Raw genomic sequence first — 19,069 nt, forward strand, 5'->3', positions numbered from 1 at the left:
TTGTTGTTTAATAATGCTTTGTAATATTAAAATGTCTGCTCAAAGCAACTGTTCAGTCAAATTTGATTTCAGACTCTAGGAATTTTTATTTAGGAAAGTTTGAGAAAAGAGCTCCATTGTTTTCCATACTGGCCTAATAGCAACTACATGTATTAGATTGTGTTTTGTTAATTAGCGATTAGTTCATTGAACGTGTCAGTTTCGGTTTGACTTGTCAGACTGAGGCTGGTTGACAGATAATTATCAGGCTGCGTATTGTTGCTGGACCATCCCTCTGATGATTCATCTGCTGAATTGAGGGGCAATAGAAGTTTTAGTTGAAGACCTGAATATTTCTTCTGACAGAAAAGCCTTGGCCTGATTTGCTGATGGTGTCTCCTCTGTGTCTCCTTCTGCTGTGTTCTTGTGCAATCTGTCTCCCTCGTTCTCTTCCTCAGTAACAAAAGCTTGCATCAGTCGAAGTGAAGACAGTCACGCTTAGTCAGCCCCTCTCCACTCTCCATAATCAAAGCTTCCAAAGATATGCTGTCATATTGGCCTTTCTCCTCTCTTCATCCTCTGTTCATCTGAGAGTTGTTCCTAAACTGTAACTAGGACTCAGTGAAGTGCAGAACAAGGAGAGAACGTCTAACGAGGGCTTCACAGTTTAGGTCTCAGCATTGTTGAGGGCGGTGTTTCACTTAAAGTTGCTTCAGTGTGACTTTATCAAAGCCAAAACTCTCAAACTAAACAATGTTTCTTGTTACCAAAGTGATTTTATTGTCTGAGCCGAACTGCGCATGGGTCTGTAATTTCAGTCGCCAGTCGCTTCCTTGTGGCTCCTTGTGTTCTGCTACTAAATCTGCAGTAAGTAATGGATGTTACTTTGCAACACAGGCCAGTTTTGTAACAGAAATGTAAGACTTGGGGGTTTTGAAGGTAGAGTTTCAAATAGCTGTAAATCAGTTGTTGGACCTTCACCAAACAAACACAGTTGTTGTGTGTCTGTAGAAACATCAGTTTGCTGTTGTGGTCCTTTTACCTTGTCCCTGATGCCCTGTCGGATGTTTTCTCTCTCTGCCTCCATTCTTGCATATTTGGCCTTTCTCTCCTCCTCCTGTTGCCTCAGCGCCTCTTGTCTTTCCTCCTCTTTTTTCTGAGCATCGGGATCCTTCTCCTCTTCGCCACCGAGCATCTTGCCCATGTCTTTAGTGGCCCCTGTTGTTGGTGAAAGTGCGAGAGAGAGAGAAGTGATAAATGAAACAAGCAATTCTGAGTAATTGCACATAATGGACTGTGGCTATTTGGCCTGTTGCTAAGCAAGTGTGCAGTGAGGAAGTGGTACGTCTAAAGATTTTGGATAATTCAACAGACTTTGCTTTGTATTTTAATCCGCTTTGAGGCTGGTGAATGAGTGAATAGAAGACAAAAAGCTCAGACAAAAGAGGAAACGAGAGGTGAGTGCCACGAGCAAAAGCCTGAGATAAAAGACGCTGCAATTAATTATTAGCAATGCTCTTGATTGCCTTTGTGCAGCTCACTTTGGCCTTTGCTATCTCCGGCAGGAATTTACATCCTCATGTAAAGCGTCCACTTTGACCAAGGACCGGGAACAAAAGGCTTGTAGTGCTGTTGAAAGGGACATAATAAATACACTGGGGCTTTCTCTGCTACTGAATTCATCTCCTGTCTGTCGCAGGAAAGACAGGATCATATCTAATGCTGATCCCAGCCCTGGTCTGTCAGCATTCATACGAACCCTGAACGGTGTGTGGGGGCTGCAGGACTGGTTGCTGCTAAGCTTCTTGTCTGGCCCTACAGAGCTGCCTGTTCTCTTCACCTGTCAGGGTTCAGATTAAGGTTTGTCAAGCTCATCCCAGCAGTTCTTGGTCTGCGCTGATGCTCACACCGTCAACACTGTCTGAGCCGCCAGGTGCTATTCACTATTGCACAAAATGAAAACAACGTCAACTCAGAGAGATCTGTAGCCCTTCACAGTAAACATTTTGTCAGTTCCTGTTTCTTCTGCCTATTTGTTGTGCTGGAGTGAAGTGTTTTCACAAGTGCCGTTCTTAGACGCCAGTCACACAGGAATGGGTGTAGGTCTCCACAGCAAACAGCTTCTTTAACATATCAGATCTGTATTGAATAGATGGAAATTATGGAGTGTACGAAATGAAAATCAAAGCCTTTGAGCAGGTTTTACTGGTTGAACCCTCCGCCTGTGTACCGAGCTGCTCCTGCTGGGTTTTTGCTCGTTGCCACCTCTCGGGCTCTGGCTGCGTGTTCTCACTCCAGAGGCATCGGCTCGTCTTTCCAGCTCAGTGGCTGGAAACAAGCCAGCGCTCACAGTGGCCTGATGAGCTCTGAACCTGCAGGACGGCTCCACTTGCTTTCAAGTCGTTGTAAAAGAAATAGATTTTAATTAGAACTGGACCTCCTGGACCAGACCATGCAAAAGTGAAATATACCTAGTCCAGAATATGCCTTTTTACTCCCAGCGCCTCTGTCTGCGCTTGGCTGCGAGGCTGGGCCTCGAAGGCTCTCCAGAGGGAGAACTCCATTCAGCCATCTGCTTCAGAGCTGAAATTGATGAGACAGTGTCGACCTTGAGGTTGTTGGCTGTAGTTTGAACTTGCTGTGTGGACCAGGATAAGCCCAGACCTCATCACAGGGTCTAGGGTGACTGCTAATTAATAAGTCTGTACAGTATTAACGTGCTATGTTAAGATGTGTTTGGTTTGTTATTTCAGGACTTGACATGTGTCAGACTTAGTTTTTGCACCTATTGAAGCCTGACCTCTGTATCCAGAGAATTTCTTTACAGGTATCTACTGTAGGTAGGGAACTATTAGTTTTATTTCTTTATAACATAAATTCATAGAGAAGTTATTTCCTTGCAATAAAAGTCATAAGTAAGCTTGTTGCTGTTGCTGCTTTTCCGCGGGCTAAGGACAAACAGCTGAATAGGAACTTCTCTGACTTTCTTGCTGTAGCTTAAGAATATTTCTCAAATGTTGTATGAATAACACTCTTCACAGAAGCTCAGCGGACTGAGGGTGAGGAACCTCAGGGATTATACATTTATCATGGCCAAGATTATTGTAGAAACTCAGAATTTGAGTTAAAACTTTTTAAAAGTGCAGTTGAAATTAAAAATAGCACAACGATGATGTGTTTGAGCTGCGGTTTCATTAGATATATCTTCCTACATCTCTGTCAACATGACCTATTCTCAGCTTCTCATTAGTGCTGCTTCCTATTTTGATATTTTAATTTGTGCTCACATAGTATGTGAAGGTAGATTCAGATATGTAGAAGACATATTTATTATTCACGTTGACCTTTCCATCCAGCCATTTATTACATTTGAGAAGATTTGTTGGAATCTATTTAATTTTGTTGGGATGTGTTAGAATGAAATTAGAATATATTCAAATAGAAAGAGATCGAATGGCACCACATCCTTCACTCTTCACACACGACAATGTGGTGCTAAAGGCTAATTAGTTCAGCTGATTGTGGCAAAGTTGCTATGTAGCAATGTGAGACATCCGTCGTTCCCAAAAGCCTTGGTGTCATCAAATGCTGCCAGCTGTGAAGTCTGGGAGCTGCGAGCAGAACGAGAAGCCTCCAGAGGACGAGCTGAGAACCTCAGCTACAGTTACAGAAAAGTTTTACAGCACTTAATTAGAGAGAAGAGTAACTAACTCATTGTTCACGACATGTTTGCTTTACACTGTAACAAAAAGTCTGAAATTTCACAACAGGATGGTTTGTGGCCCTTTGGGCTGGAAGAACCTTCACCCTTGGGTTTTCTTTTCAGTCTGAACTTTCTGCAGTCAGACGTGAGCTCCTCTTTGGCCACTAAAACCATTCCTAAATCACCCCATTACACTAAACTACACGTCACTGCAGGTCTAACCTGTACAGTGACATGGCTGATGTGAGTGTGTGGAGCTGCTGATTCTTGCTGACTCATTTTAGTGGGGTTTTTTTTGGCTTTTTGGGTTATCCAGGGCCTGAGGGCCAATTTTAAAGTAGGAGCACCCGTTCTTTGCTTAGCCGGAGGAAAAAGTAGAAACTGAAATAGGATCAGAGAGAGGTTTGGTAGTTATGGATGGTTGGTTTGCATGTTGGATTAGACTGTGCAGAGTTACATAAATGATGGCATTAGATTTGGAGAGCATGTGGGAACATGAGGAGAGAGTGTGTGGAGATATTTGTGGTACGAATGAGAACAAAATGTACTGCTCCTAATTCACACTATGCGTCTTTGCATGTATGGTGTGGGTGTTTCACTGCTAGAGCACGATCAAACGTGTGTTCTCCAGGTGTGTTTGTGCTCCAACCATGTTATTGTTTCATCCTGGATGGATGAGAGCCCACGGTGGAGAGAGAAAAACATAAAGCAGAGGAGACAGAGACTAAAGCAAGGACAGTGTATGAAGGTCAAGCTGTGTGTGTGTGTGTGTGTGTGTGTGTGTGTGTGTGTGTGTGTGTGTGTGTGTGTGTGTGTCTGTGTCTGTGTGTGTGTGTGTGTGTGTGTGTGTGTGTGTGTGTGTGTGTGTGTGTGTGTGTGTGTGTGTGTGTGTGTGAGCAACTGCACGTCTAGTAGAGCTGAGCAAATACGATGGACTGACTGAAAAACTGTAGATGAGTAAAAACAAAGAGACAATGACACAATAAGAATCTGTGACAAGGACACATAAGACAGAGTTTTAGATGAGAAAATGTGTGCTGGTGTAAGAGACAATAACTAAGTAAATAGAGGGAGGTTAATGCCTGGATGATAATATTAAAGATGCGGCAGCAGAGAGAAAAACTAAAAGAAAGAGAGACGCTCAAAGATAAAATAAACAGACATTGCTGAGAAGAAAGGGTGGGACTGAGCCCAAGGACTGTCCCACTTCCCCATCTGCCTCACCAGCAGGTCTCCAGCTCAGAGCTGTGGCCCACAGCAGCCTTCTGCCCTGAGCCAAGCATGAAGACGGTCAAACCCAGAGGAACGACCGAGAGGCCTCTTCCCTGCAGCTCAGCAGCAGTGTGTGGACGCTGAACTGGTTGAGAAGCACACAGCAGCAGGTCCTGAGCCTGTTCTGTGTCATTGTTGGGTGGTGGAGACAGATATATCTAATGAGGTAAACACTGTGTGCCAGCGTTTGGCCTGTCTGTCACCACTGCACTTGGCTCATGAATCTGCTTTTGACTCAGGTAACAGTGACAAAACACTTCTTAAAGGTCGCGTCAAGCCAAGATTGCATCGTGATCTGTGGTTGTGTTTCGACTCCTACACAAAGTTTTATCAATGTCAAACTGTGAAAAGATGACAAATAAAAGAGCTTTTGTTGAACTAGCACTGAATCACATTTCACACTGAGCTGTCTCTGCTGTTCCCCGACAGCTACTGATGTTATCAGGAGCTTGGTCTGCTTTTTAGAGCGCAGCCTTCTTGGAGAAGGGGCCAGAGCTCGTTCAGAGCTGAAGGTCGAAGCTTAGCAAGATTAATAATTCTGTCGTATTGTAAGTTCTGCCTGGTTTAAAGTGGTGCCAACGCACGGCGCCACCCAGGAAAAGCTGCTGTGACAGGTGTCTGATTGGTGTAAACTTGAATAGTTGTTAGATTCATTTGTCAGGATTATTTTTGCACAGAACCACTAACAGAAGTTACTTTAAGAAATAGAGGAATAAATCGAATTATGCTGCACTAAAACGAATGTGGAGGAGGACAATGTTCTCCATCCAAACCACCTCCACCACCCACTGCATTCTTCACTAAATCTCCAGGGAACATGGGAAACAGGGGCTTGAGATACATCATTACTGCTTTATCACCCGTTTGCAAGCATTATCAGTGGAGGACAGCCTCCCACAGCCTCCTGCAGCCTCCCACAGCCTCCTGCAGCCTCCCACAGCCTCCCACAGCCTCCCACATCCTCCCGCAGCCTCCCACAGCCTCCCGCAGCCTCCCGCAGCCTCCTACAGCCTCCCACAGCCTCCCACAGCCTCCCACAGCCTCCCACATCCTCCCGCAGCCTCCCACAGCCTCCCGCAGCCTCCCACAGCCTCCTACAGCCTCCCACAGCCTCCCACAGCCTCCCACAGCCTCCCGCAGCCTCCCACAGCCTCCCACAGCCTCCCGCAGCCTCCCACATCCTCCCGCAGCCTCACGCAGCCTCACACAGCCTCCCACATCCTCCCACATCCTCCCGCAGCCTCCTGCAGCCTCACACAGCCTCCCACAGCCTCCCGCAGCCTCACACAGCCTCCCACATCCTCCCACATCCTCCCGCAGCCTCACACAGCCTCCCACAGCCTCACACATTCTGGCCTTGGTGATGAGTGAGCAGGGACAGGCCACATTTATCACCTGAGCTTGCCACCACATTGGGGCGAGACCCCCCACAGACATTCAGCTGGAAAAAAAGCAGCAATCAGAAATGTAAGCAAACAGATCAGTTAAATCAACGCCTCAGACTACAAGAAGGAGATTTTACTACAAATAAACAAAGAAAAACATTTTAGTAAAGCTGTTAATTTCCCTTTACTGTTAAAACAACTATCACCAGGATATTATGGCGTTATCTGTCACAGTTGTTATGATGATGTTTATTAGCTCCTTGGTAGGAGTGGATTCTTGGGAGTTTGGGTTCAATATCTCCTGATTCTGCACAAGCTGGATCTGAGGTTTAGTTTGCTGTCACCCCACAGCCGCTGGACGCGCGCCACGCATCATCGGCATCGAGCTTCATTAGCAGCCGCTCTGGAGACACTGCAGTAATGAGTCATGGAGGTGAGGCTGCAGCACCTACAGGATGACACGCCTCCACCCTCCAGCACACGGGGGGGCGTTTATTTATTCTGTACACAGATCAATCATGTTATCTGATAGTTTAGGAAGCGTATTTGTTTGCCTCAATTCAGATGTGTCTAATTAAAGAAGAAAAACAGATTGAGTTGAACAAAATCTTTGAACATCCAAGGGCTAATTAGGATTTATATGCTATAAAAGGCGTCCTGGTGGCTCAGGATTGATGGTTTAATTCCTGGTTCCTCCAACAATTTTTCCACTGGAACTTATTAGAACCTATTCAGTCAGTGATTAATCCATTTTTCTTGTAATCTGTGCTGCATCTGTGTCTTTTATAAGGCGTATTGATACAAAAAGGGTTTTATATTTTTAAATGGTGTAAAAAGGTTTTATTCATTGATTTGTGTTATTTCGCACATCTACCTCTAAATCTTCACGTTATTTTCATGTCCTATTTATAGACGTTCCACATATCTTGAAGATCTTCTAACGCCTTTGAGTTCTAACATGCCAGAGCCAATTAACAAGTTAACCAATTAACAGGTTCTCTCGACCCCCTGTTATCTCATGAATGCAAATGGACTTTAAAACAAGGATGACTACAATTATCTGAAACTTAACGTATCCCCTCATGCGAAGAATAGACGTTTGCAGCCGTAGTGTGGGAAGATTAAAGCAGATCGATTCAGCTGAGATCAATTTACTTTTGTAGGCAGGACATTTATACTTAAAAGTAAAGAAATCAAAGTTTACTGGTCAAAGTTTAGTTTGAAATACTAAGTTTCAGTTTGACTTTACCTTGTACAGTATGTTACATCATCTCTAGGTCCAGCGTGTTGAAAAATAGATATGTCAACCATGTTAACTTGGGTGTTAGCGTCTGCCAAACAGAAGCAAAAGCTTTTATTATGTTCATACTGTATAAACACAAATGTCTACGGAGGAAGTGATGAACCAAAATGTGAGAGAGTTGGACTCTGGACCTGCACCAGGTTGTCAAACCGGCAGCGAGTTCATAGCCAGTTCAACAGCTGAAATATTCTACTATTTAAGTTCTTAAGTTCCAGTGGTTTGACATATGCTCTTAACTTGGAAACTTTGCTAACAAGAAATCAAGTCTCTGCACAACTGCAGAACTTTAATTGAACGTGAACGTAGCTGGGTTGAACAGAAAGTCTGAATCAGATGTTAAATCGCTGCTCCAGCTCTGTTGGGTGGACGTCACGTTGCTGTCATTTGTTACCTCCATGGATCTAATCCCGCTGATGCCCTCTCACCATTATGCATGCGTATTGGTCCCTGAGACCCTCGCACCTCCAAGCTATGCCTTTAGCTCCGATTTGACCTCCTGCCACTTTGCTAATATCAGGAACCAGCTTTACTGTAAGTCCTCGGTGGCGGTCACCGTCGCAGGGTCTCAAAACTGGTGAATCAGCACAAGGAAACCAAGACTTCCCACTCTGCATAATCAGCCTTTCCTCGTCCTCGCTGCCTCATCGATCACGTGTGTAACACCATTACTCAAACATGAAGTCGCACCAACCTCCGCGCTGTCACCCATGGCTTGAATTTGTGTGGCTTTTGAGTTTTATGAGGGTGTGAAATATGAAAATGTAATTCATGCCAATCGCTTTCACAGCACGAATGACTGCATAAGCAACGAGTGCCTACGTACCGAGCTGTGGAGCCCTGCACGGTTCGGATAGGCTGCAGTTAGATACAAAGCCAAAGAGGGAGGTAAAAATAACAGGGAATTCACTTCATCATAATACACTAAAACTAAGATTATAATCGTTCACCAATAACAGCCCAAAGCTGAACGGTGTCTGTCAGAGGAGAGGAATAAAGATGCACAAGCGTCTATGTATTTATGAGAAAGCTGCAAACTCTGATGTGACTTATTCACCATCCTCCCATCTGTGCTCACAATGACAGTGGCTAATGAAACACAGCGTACAGTTGATTCATGCTGTGAATCAGAACCCTTTAATAATTGCAGCTTCTCTCTGTTTCCTCAGCCTTCACTGATGTGATGTGATGCTATGTGCTGTAGTACTGACTTGTCAAAGGCCACATTTATTCTAACTCTCTGCATTTTATGCTTTTTGTTTTACTTTATGAAGCTCAACTTTCTGTGCAATAAACAGAATAAGGGATCTACATGAAATGTGGTTCAGCCCATGCAGAAATGGAAATAGGAAGTGATAGAACAGAACACAGTGGATTCAGATTTGGATTTGAAGGGGTGGATGTGATGCCGTGTGTCGAGTCAGGGAATAACATGATGCAGACAGAGCTTTTCATCTTTTCCAGTCCTACAGACTGTGGATCTGCCCAACACATCCAGCCCAGCCCCCTTTTTACTAAACTCTGTTTAAATTGGCATTTTACAATGCACTGCACAAAAGGCCACAGCTGCAGAACAATGAAATAATACTGACATTTTAGAAATTACACTCACGTGAATGACACCACAAAGACAGGCAGCCTTTGGCTCGTTTCCAGTTGAATGTCAACAGAATTTTATCATGACCAATAATTCTGTCACGAGTTTTCTGATTTACATATTTAAATCTGGTTTGTCTGAGTGTTGCCCTGCGATGGGCTGGCGACCCGCCTCTCACCCATAGCCAGCTGGGATAGGCTCCAGCCCCCGCGACCGGATGGATGGATATTTAAATTTAAAACCAGCTTTTTGCCTCCAAAAAAACACAACTCCTGTTTGTCAGTGTGTTGAATTGAACTGCACATGAACCGTTTACTGTTTTTGCCTGGTTGATGCTCACAGAGCCACAGAAAGCCGCCATTTCATGCATTGAAGACAAAATGTCTGTTTTTCCCTTTTGACCTCTTGCCTGAGAATCTCTGCTTTGCCACATTAAGACAGGCAAAATGTGTGAAAAGTGTGACTGACTGCAGCAGAAAAATCCCATCATGCCTTTCCCTGACTGATTTGCAGTCACAGCACAGGCTGTGGCGCGCTTGATGTTGGAGTGTTTCTAGATGTTCTCTGATGTTCACCAGGCGACCCGAGCGCCGCCTCTCCCACAGCTCTTTGAAGCAAGCGCGAAAGGAAGCGCGAGAAGCAAACCGAGAATGGAGGTCAGGCCTGAATTTTGTGTAAGATTTCTATGGAGGTGAGATCACGATCCTCCCCCCGACATCTTCTCTTTTTTGAGAAATATAATCCTTATGTGATGGAAGCGAGAGTGAATGAAGGTGAGAATCGCAAATAGAGACTGAATCATGGCAAATGAAAGAACGAAAGGAAGAGAGGCACATGAAATTGGAAAATAGGAGCGAAGGAGAGGGCTGAGAGTTTATTGGTGGCGAGGAGAAAAGGGAAGTAGAGTGTGACGGCGGGGTTTGTGATGCTGATTCATCCATGTGACCTTGGCTGACTGAGGAGGGGAGGAATCTTAATGCTTCCATCTCCCTGGTGCACTTCACATGTTCTTACTCTTACTCTTGTTCGTTGTTTGTGCAGTTTGTATTTTGTGGCACATTTCTGTTGACTCGACCTTAAAAACCTTTTATTGCAGCACAAACATTGACCTGTTTCATTCAATGTTTGAAGGCAAAGAGGTCTAGACACACAGACATCTGGTTCAACTGTTGTCAAGTTGCTCCATGGCCTCTATTTCGGGACCTTCACTTATAAACCAGGGTGCTTGGTGGAAAATAGGTGCTGCAGTAACACTGGTTTCTGCCCAGCCTGCTGGTGATTTGGTCTGACAAATATATTTGGCTCAGCTATTTGGGCAGTGGGCGGATGGGGCTTTTAAAGAGACTACACATCAGGTCCATTATGTGTGAAGGTAGTCGCGTTGGTGAGTGTCCGTCCTCCTAAAAGCGTCTATCATCGAGACACAGATTTGCCTCTAGCTGCAGCTTTTCCTTAGAGCAGGGCACAAACATAATATGTAGCAAGAAGCTTTTACATTTGTGTTGTCTTGGCTTCACTGTGCTCATTAGATTCTGTTGAATTTGATGTTAGGCAGTGGGTCTGTTTTCTGCTCTGACCCCTGAAAACACATCTCCTCCTCAGTAAATGGATTGATGGTGTTTTATGGGAAGCTGTCAAGGTTGAGGTCAGTGAGGACGCAGGGTGTATTATTAGACAGAGGAGGAAGATGGACGCTCTATTCTGGAGCCGTGCTCCTCTGAGGGACATTCATTAATGACGGTAACAAGTCTCTGTTGTAAAACCTGAGGAAATGAACACGTACAGAAGCGAGTTATATACGTCAGGGCATTATATTAACAGGGCTGCTTGTTTTCCACGTTGTGACTGAACTACAAACACTCAGCAATGTCTCAGGTGAAACTTTCTTCCAGCACAATTACAAATATTCTTAGAAGTCTCAAACTCTAAAGTGAAGCTTTGTACATGAAGTGAATTAAACGCAGATCTGTTTCACGTGAGCCCGTGTTTGAGAGTTTGAGTTCCTGTCCCCTGGCAGCGTCTCAGTACACACACAGGAAGTCCGGTTCTAATCCTGTTAGCTTCGCTCCATGCTTCTCGGAGCCTGAGCTGATTGTTGGCAGCACCAGCCAAGACAACACGCTCAGACCTCCTGACAGGCTCAGTGTCCGAGACGGCAGCCGTGCGTGACTCACAGCAGACAAGAAGCTTTCACCACCCAGCGCTGCCGGTTGAACCCGCGCACAGCAGCGAACCTGCACGAAACGGGCATAAATATGCCTGCGAGAGGAAAATGGCCGATTGACGGCAGACGAGTCAAACCTGAGATGAGAAGTTACTAACTGAACCTAGCAGTTGACACCTGGTGGTGAACTGATGTCAGAGGAGATCCATGATAAAAGCCTGGCACAGAGCTATTTGCCATTCAAAGTGGGTTATTGTAGAAATAGTATTTATTGTAATAAGTTTTACTCGCTATTTGAATGAAAAGGTCTTTACGTGAAGCTTTGGAAGCTGCCACAGCCAATCAATCTCCTCCAGAAGGAAAAAGTCAACCAATTAATCTCAGGTCACAAACATATCCTGTATTTACCACCTCGGCTGGAATCATTAGCAATTAGCAGCTTCACCATTAGCATATCACCATTTGCCTCTCATTTGCATTCTCCTCATCATGTCTAATCCATGAGGGCTGCATTTGAGCAAACATCACAGACATGGAAACAACTTCCAACTTGGCAAAAGTGTTTATTTTTAGGCTTTAATGATGTAGCTGAATGTCAGGCACACAGTTAACATCAACCACAACAATTATTCTATGCAACTTTAAAACACCAAATGTTTTGCAGCCAATGTAGATGAATCTGATTTAAATTTTCTGTTGGCATAATTAGTAAATGTTGATAATGAGTGTAAATGACGTGTCGCTTGCAGCAGACGGGTTTCCTTTAACGTCGGAAAAGCATAATTACACGAATATGTGTCATTTCACTTCGACGAGCTATACACAGTTTTAAATCTTCACATCTGTTGCTGATCACGTACATGACAACATGCAGAGGCAGGTGAAATGTGCTTTCATTTTAAAGTAAGTCATTTGTGATTTAAAAACTAAACTTTGATCTGAACTACGATGGATCAGTTCTAATTAGAAATGGGACATGTCTTCTCATGAGCACAATAAAAATATTAAGTATATTAAGACTGAGGGCGCGTTTGCAAGAAGAACTGAATAAAAAATCCAAATCCACATTTTCTCTTTGTTGGATCACACCCACGCTTCATCCTGGTTGACGCAGCCTCTGTCCATCACGGCTCAGTCAGCGATAGGCCTCATGCTGCTCTCTGGCCTCTGGGAGTTCTGTCGTGGAGGTTATGGATTGGGAAGAGATCTACCTGCTTTTGTGTTGCAAGACAAAACCTTGCAGTGAGGCCTGAACCGTGCGCCACCCTGATAACAAAGCTGCCGATTCTCTTCCATAATCACTTTGGCACCGGAGCGGTTCCCTTCTTCGTGACCCTTCAGGCAGTGATTGATTCTGTGGTTTTTCACCTCTGGGGAGCCGGCGAGCCCACGGCACTTCAGCCATGTCAAAATACCAGTACAGGTGTGAGTTATTGCATGTGGAGATGAATGCCTGTGGAAGGCTGACCTTTCCAGCAAACGCCTGTCCGCATGTCTGTTATTCCTCCTGCACGTTCTCACACCGACTGACAAACTGGGAGCAGCAAGCTGCATTAAAATGTCTGACAGAGGGTCGCCCTCAACACGAGCGAATAAATTACTAAACTGCCTCCCTGAATCAAGGCAGACATACGTGTCCTGCTCCTCAGCTCCACAATCTTATCATACGGCACAAGCAACATGCTCATCAATCACGAGCGTTCCTGTCTCACCTGACAGGGAGTCAGTGACACTGACTGAGCTGCAGCACCAGCGTGTGACACCGCCTTATTTTTGCACCTATAATGAGGCTTTTCACCGAGTCAGGGAATAACATCTGTAGAATTATTAGAATGCAAAGGCCAAGTGCTAGTACTAAAATATTTTGCACCTCATATTTAAAATATGAGCTGAGGGTTAATCCCCACATAAGCAGCTGCTGGTGGTTTCTTCAGTCCCAAGGACAAAGTGGTTTCTACTCAGAGCAGCTTTATTTTCTGCCCCCGACCGGTCAAGGCAGATGGCCGCCATCGCTGAGCCTCTGTACTGTGTCCTGGTGCTGCTTAGTGGGATTTGTTGTGTAGTGTTTGTGTTCTGTTAGGTTAAGTGCCTTGCGATGACTTTTGTCTGTGACTTTTTCCTTCTCTCATTAACCAAACCTTCATTCATTAGTGCAGACGACTTGCTAGTCGTTCTACTAAACTGCATGACATTAAACGGGTCAGCTTCTTTCTTTCTCTCCTGTTATGTATCGTTACCTATTTTTGCTCACAGCAGGACAACATCCACTCACTCAGCATGATTACTAATTCCTAGGTTTAGTTGCTGTGATAGCTTCTATTTTGGTTGAGGTGCCTGGGAATGTGTGGGCATGTTAACTTCAGATGGTCCTCAGCGTTTCATCAGGCTGTGTGTTTCATGTTGGATACGAGTTAGACTAATTTCATGCATCTCTCCTACGCTGCCAGTGACACATTCAACCATCCCCAAAACCAAGACGATGTCCAATTCACATCTGCAAACTAATTACGGCCCCATTGTGTCAGCTGGCTTCACTTCCATTCCCCTTTTTTCCTTTTTTTCTCTGCATCTCACAGATGGAATATTTGCTCAGTTCCATAAACTCAATGATTGAATGTCTCGTTTTGTTTATTGTTGTTCACACAATGTGAGCACTCGTAGATTGGAAAAAATGCTATTAGCACGCAGGCGCAAAGTCCCCACTAGTATACATGAATAGCAGGGAAGAAATGCCCCCTTCAAGCACTTGGGAGGGAACTGAAAGAAAATATCTAACCTGTGAACCCCCATCTCGGTGCTAATGGTTCGACCCGGGTTCTCAGATGCCTGCTGCTGCTCTTTAGGTGGAACTCCATAAAGCTTTTTAGCAGTCAGCAGAAGTTCACACTCCCACTCACGGCAACCCAGCAGCATTTTCTCAACACCCACATCCCCCGAGCCTGTGGACCTCCACAAAGGTTCACAGTGAGCAGCATAACCGATGCAGCCTGGAGACCTTCACCGCCTTTATTTGTGTTTGATGTGGAGGAAAAGCAGCTTACAGAGAAAGGGCAAATAGTGAAGCTCCTCGCTAATTTCTTTTTGCTGCTGCACCATTGGGCCTTTAGATGTTGATCTGCAGCAGCTTGAAGATAGATTCTGTATCAGTGACTTTACTGCTTCTCTACTTTCTGCTACTTTGGACTGGTGTTCTGCGTGGTACAGACACAGGCTAGATTCAAAGCAGACGGGCGTCGGTTGTGGACAGCACAAGAACCAGCACCGGTGATCTTAGAATGGTGAATATACGGAGGAGTTGGAACTGTATTCAGACCTGTCAACACGGATCCACAGTCTGAGGACAACAGTCTAGCTTGTTGTCAGGATAAAGGTCACTCACAGGTGAAGTGACTGGAGCTGCTGCTGATGATTATGATCTAATTAACCTTCTTCCCTGCACATTTTGTAAAATGTGCACATTGACTATTTACTCTGACTTTTATTCTCCAATAGTCACACATGCAACTTTTATAACCTTCCTGAATTGGAAAATGAAGTAACTTCCTTGAGACAGATGACGTGATCTTGTCCGTATTCTTCCTCCCTCCCTCACCTCAACCGCCCCATTCCTCATCCACATAACGTCCTCTCTTACTGCCACCAAGCCAAATACCACAAGCTGTCAATCCACAGAATCAACTGCATCGTGCGTGCACGCATTTTCAGCTTGGCTTGACCCAGCAGGAATCAACCCCAGAAACCTTGGCAGGGTTTGGGACCAAGGGCTGTTCAGGACACTCGGCATATGAGACCCAGCAGGACAGAACGCTTGGCATGTAGACTCTGTACGAAAGCAAATGTGTTGATAGGGAGACACATTTTACTACTTTACTTTCATTACTGTACTTTTTAAAATGTGTGATTTGCTGCTTTAGTTCTGCTCAGGCTACTGTTGGACATCAATAATAAATAGAGAAGCTTCTGAACTGAGTCCTCAGGAGCCGCTGGCTTTTATTCTTGCCAACTAATCAGGGACTGATTTACATCTGGGAATCCTGGTGATTGCTGCTAGTACCATTTAAGTGGTGAGATTGGGAAGCAGTAGTACATGTAGACGAGAAGACCACAGAAAACGGGTGAGATAAGAAGAAGAGCACCAAGCTCACAGTTAATGCATCTTGTCTCTTCTGTTTCTTTTTTGTGCCAGAAAGAATGTAGCAGTGCAGCCATACCAGCAGCAGTTAATAAAGAAGCACTGATCCATGTATGCCTCTATGAACAGTGGAAGTCCTGGTGTTTAGTCAAACCACTGGTGTCTGCAGATGACAGGCCACCCTGCTCCCTTTTACAACAGCACCGTGGCCTTTCACCTGCAAACGGGTGAAATGAAGGAATCTGAAGAGGCTTTAATTGTTGTCTGTTGACTTTGACCCTTTGTTCCAATGCTGAGATGAGCAGCATCGTAAAAGCTGTAGTTTTAGGTTAAACCTCCCCCTGAGCTTTTAGTGACACAGAAGATAAAAGCAGCCGACTTGCTGCAACCTTGAGTGAAACCTCAGCGGACCGTCTGCTGCTGTGTTTCTGATCCAAAAGGCTTCCGGCTCGACCTTGGGCCGCTTTTCAAACAGAGTTACTGCTCTGATGCCTCTAGACCTTCCAGCAGCAATGAGAGTATCTATGGATAAACACACCTGCTTATGGTTGAGATAGTCACCGGCACAGGGAGACCGTGCAGGAGTCTGTCGAAATGTTCTGATTAATGAGCCAGCAAGCAAAATAGAGCAATGAGGTTTAATGGACCCACACCAAACTGCGGTTGATAATTGATGAGCCTGTCGGATGTTCATGGACGTGTACGTTGGGCCACTGTGGCCGCGTGGGTTCACGCTGCATCGTTTAGGGAATCACTGCTAATCCCTCAAGTGTTTGCTGATGATATCATAATTCAAGCCAAGGACTGGATGGTCTTTTCGTGCCAGTGGGACATATTGAGGAGGGCGGCCATTTTGGATGCCGGTCAAAAAGACGCGGTGAGGGTCGGCTGTTGCATAATTCTCTTGCCAGAACGTTGCACATTGTTCTTATTGGGCAAAATAACTCAGCGTGGTGCATTAGGGAGCCAAGTGGAAAATTAGTTGTTATCTGAAGAGCTGTGACATCACATGGGCTATTTTTGGCAACTGTAGTTCCTTTGTATGATCAATTAGCCTCACTGCTTGTGTATTAAGCAGGAACGTGTCTAATATGCTTAGACACAAAAATAAGCAAAACAGGCAGCTGTAAGATTACGAAGAATCTCAGATGTTTACGTTTTAAGGATAAATTAATGAAGAATTAGACGAGGGGTGTTGTCTCCCGTTGTGGTTGCTCTCATGTTTCTGGCTCACTGAGCTGCCTTCTGCTGACGGCTGCTACAGGCCGATCATCAGTCCCGGCCGCCACCTGGTGAAACCTCTGAACATTAATTTTAAATGAACATAGGAGCAAGAAATCCAGCTGCTGCCTCCACTTGCCAGAAAGTGGATCTGAGAGCGAAGAAGCAGTTCTGTTCTGCACAGAGCTGGAGCGACTGGTGGCTTTGAGGAACCAGGACAGAAAGCTTTAGAGCCTCACAGCAGCGAAGTGCTGTGATGCTGAGTTTGGACCTTGTGGATTTAGTTTTAAAGCCTTATAGTGTGTGGATTTCGGGCTCCACAGCGTCTCTGCTGTTACGTAACAGACGCGTCTGTCTGGCTTATTCCCTGTAGCTTCACAGAGACCCACTGAGGATAAGAGCATTCCACTAACTTTTACACTTCACTGCTTGAGTTGATTAACCACAGCGGATATCATTTATTATGCTCGTATTTATTCTTTAAAACCTCCAGTGCATTTATCTCTCCTGACCCGACCAAACGCTGCCGTTTGATGTTAAATCGCCATAAACGGACAGTGGAGGTCGACGCACTGATGTTGCATAATATACAGTAGGTGCCGATATTCAGGCTGAACAGATGACTCACTTCCTTAGAGCTCTGCCACTGCTGAGGTAGAAGGAGCCCATCTGTGGAGCACGTGGCCACTAATGTGCTGCTCTGCATCTTCTTGAAGCTTCATTTATTTTTTGGCTTTCATGTCTTTGCCTGGTTTTCTGTTTCTTGGACATCTTTATGTTTTGTTTTTGTGCAGTTCCTGTTGGACAAACATATGTTGGTGAGTCTATGTTTCATCATCATGAAGCAAATCATTGGCTTTTTCAGCCCGATTGCACAAACTGCCCTCGTTGCATCTGCAAAGGTTGTTAAAGTTGCTGAGCAAAAGCAGTGACTCAGTGATTTCTTGGCGAAGTGCTTGAAAACACTGGACCCAACAAGACGCAAGTTTCTGACACTGCTACCATCACACGCCTAGTGTCACGGCAGCAGGTGGTGTCTGTTTGCATCAGGATCTGGTGTGTGTGTGTGTGTGTGTGTGTGTGTGTGTGTGTGTGTGTGTGTGTGTGTGTGTGTGTGTGTGTGTGTGTGTGTGTGTGTGTGTGTGTGTGTGTGTGTGTTTGTGTAAACCTACGTTGGGCTTCTTCCTAGAAACGGTGGTTGAATGTCAGCATCTGATGAGGAGGCTGGACTCGTGCTGCTCATTCTCAGAACCGACCCTCCCTAATGATGCTTTGACTGTGCAGCACACATGCGGGTCGAAGCAATCGATGGTGAGCGCCAGACGCGGATGCACGCCCTCGATGCCTTTAACCGTCATGTCGTTGTGCTGTGTCACTGACCTCCAGTCAGTTACAGCTCCGTCATGTCAGACATGGTGACTCACGGGGTCCACACATGGTGGAACCCCTGGCACCGCTGAGGTCCAGAGCCTGTACATCGCTACTAAAGAGCATTCACGCTCGCTTTTTATTATTTCGTCTCATTAACTATGACAAAGTTTTAGAGTAAAATTTTAGTTTGTGCAGATTAAAAAATGAGCCCCCACTTTTTAATATTTCACTCTGGTGGGAGTGAAATAATAGGGGAAATAAATATATAAGAGGAAGACATTCAGTCTTTATTACCTCATGTCCCGCCGACCTGCAGAACCTACAGGTTGCATTTTAGAGGAGCTCATCCTCGTTTTACTCCAGGCTGCTAATTGCAGGTTTTCCTTTTTAGGCCAAACAGTTTGTGTTAATTGTCCTTATTAGCTTTTGTACGTTGTCTCATAACTGGTAGGAATGTTGAAAATCAGATGGTATTTGGAGCCTAATGAAAGCCTCGGTGAGATGAGGCTGGACAGATGCCAGTGCTGCTGTAACGGATCCTCGGCATTGATCAGTTACATGTACAAGCTGTTGGAAAAACTCTCCTGACTCACATTAAGACTGAAAACAAGTAAATCAACAAGCTGGGGGAGGTCAAGGTCAAGCCTGCTGTCGAAGGCGACTCTTGAGCCTTGAATCATAAAAATAACATGAGTCCAACTTCACGCAGTGTTCACAGCTGAATAAGAGCGGCGTCATTATTGTCTAAGCACCATGTGGATTTGAAGATATATAGAGAGGGTGCTCCTGTCAATGCATGCTATGCAGTCATCCCTTCTGTGTAGTTAAATGTCCTGCAGCCTCGACGTTTGCTATTAACTGCTTTCTAGGTCATAGCGTGAATCAGCGGCTCGATGATGGCGAGTGTTTTCATTCCCTGATCTCACCCAGCTCAGAAAAACTGGA

The 19,069-nt window shown here is 45.0% G+C and overlaps 1 protein-coding gene and 1 long non-coding RNA gene across 4 annotated transcripts in view; one reads left to right on the top strand and one right to left on the bottom strand.

The window, feature by feature from the left end:
* LOC114864684 (uncharacterized) overlaps positions 1-19,069 on the top strand; it is a 54,162-nt gene that overhangs the window by 17,380 nt on the left and 17,713 nt on the right. The window contains exon 1 of one of the 3 annotated variants that reach the window (XR_003787384.3): positions 8,428-8,527. The exons of the other annotated variants lie outside the window; for them this stretch is intronic. This is a non-coding gene — a long non-coding RNA (uncharacterized LOC114864684). Of the gene's footprint in view, positions 1-8,427; positions 8,528-19,069 lie in introns of those variants that run through there. 3 annotated transcript variants of the gene reach the window in all.
* Positions 1-19,069, bottom strand: part of LOC114864677 (complexin-2-like) — a 32,040-nt gene that overhangs the window by 5,399 nt on the left and 7,572 nt on the right. Inside the window, exon 2 of the mRNA XM_029165601.3 lies at positions 1,022-1,197. Within this exon, the coding sequence (XP_029021434.1) occupies positions 1,022-1,197 (176 nt within the window). The remainder of the gene's footprint in view (positions 1-1,021; positions 1,198-19,069) is intronic.

Source organism: Betta splendens, chromosome 10 (genome assembly GCF_900634795.4).
Source record: "Betta splendens chromosome 10, fBetSpl5.4, whole genome shotgun sequence".
In the NCBI taxonomy this organism is placed as follows: Eukaryota; Metazoa; Chordata; class Actinopteri; order Anabantiformes; family Osphronemidae; genus Betta; species Betta splendens.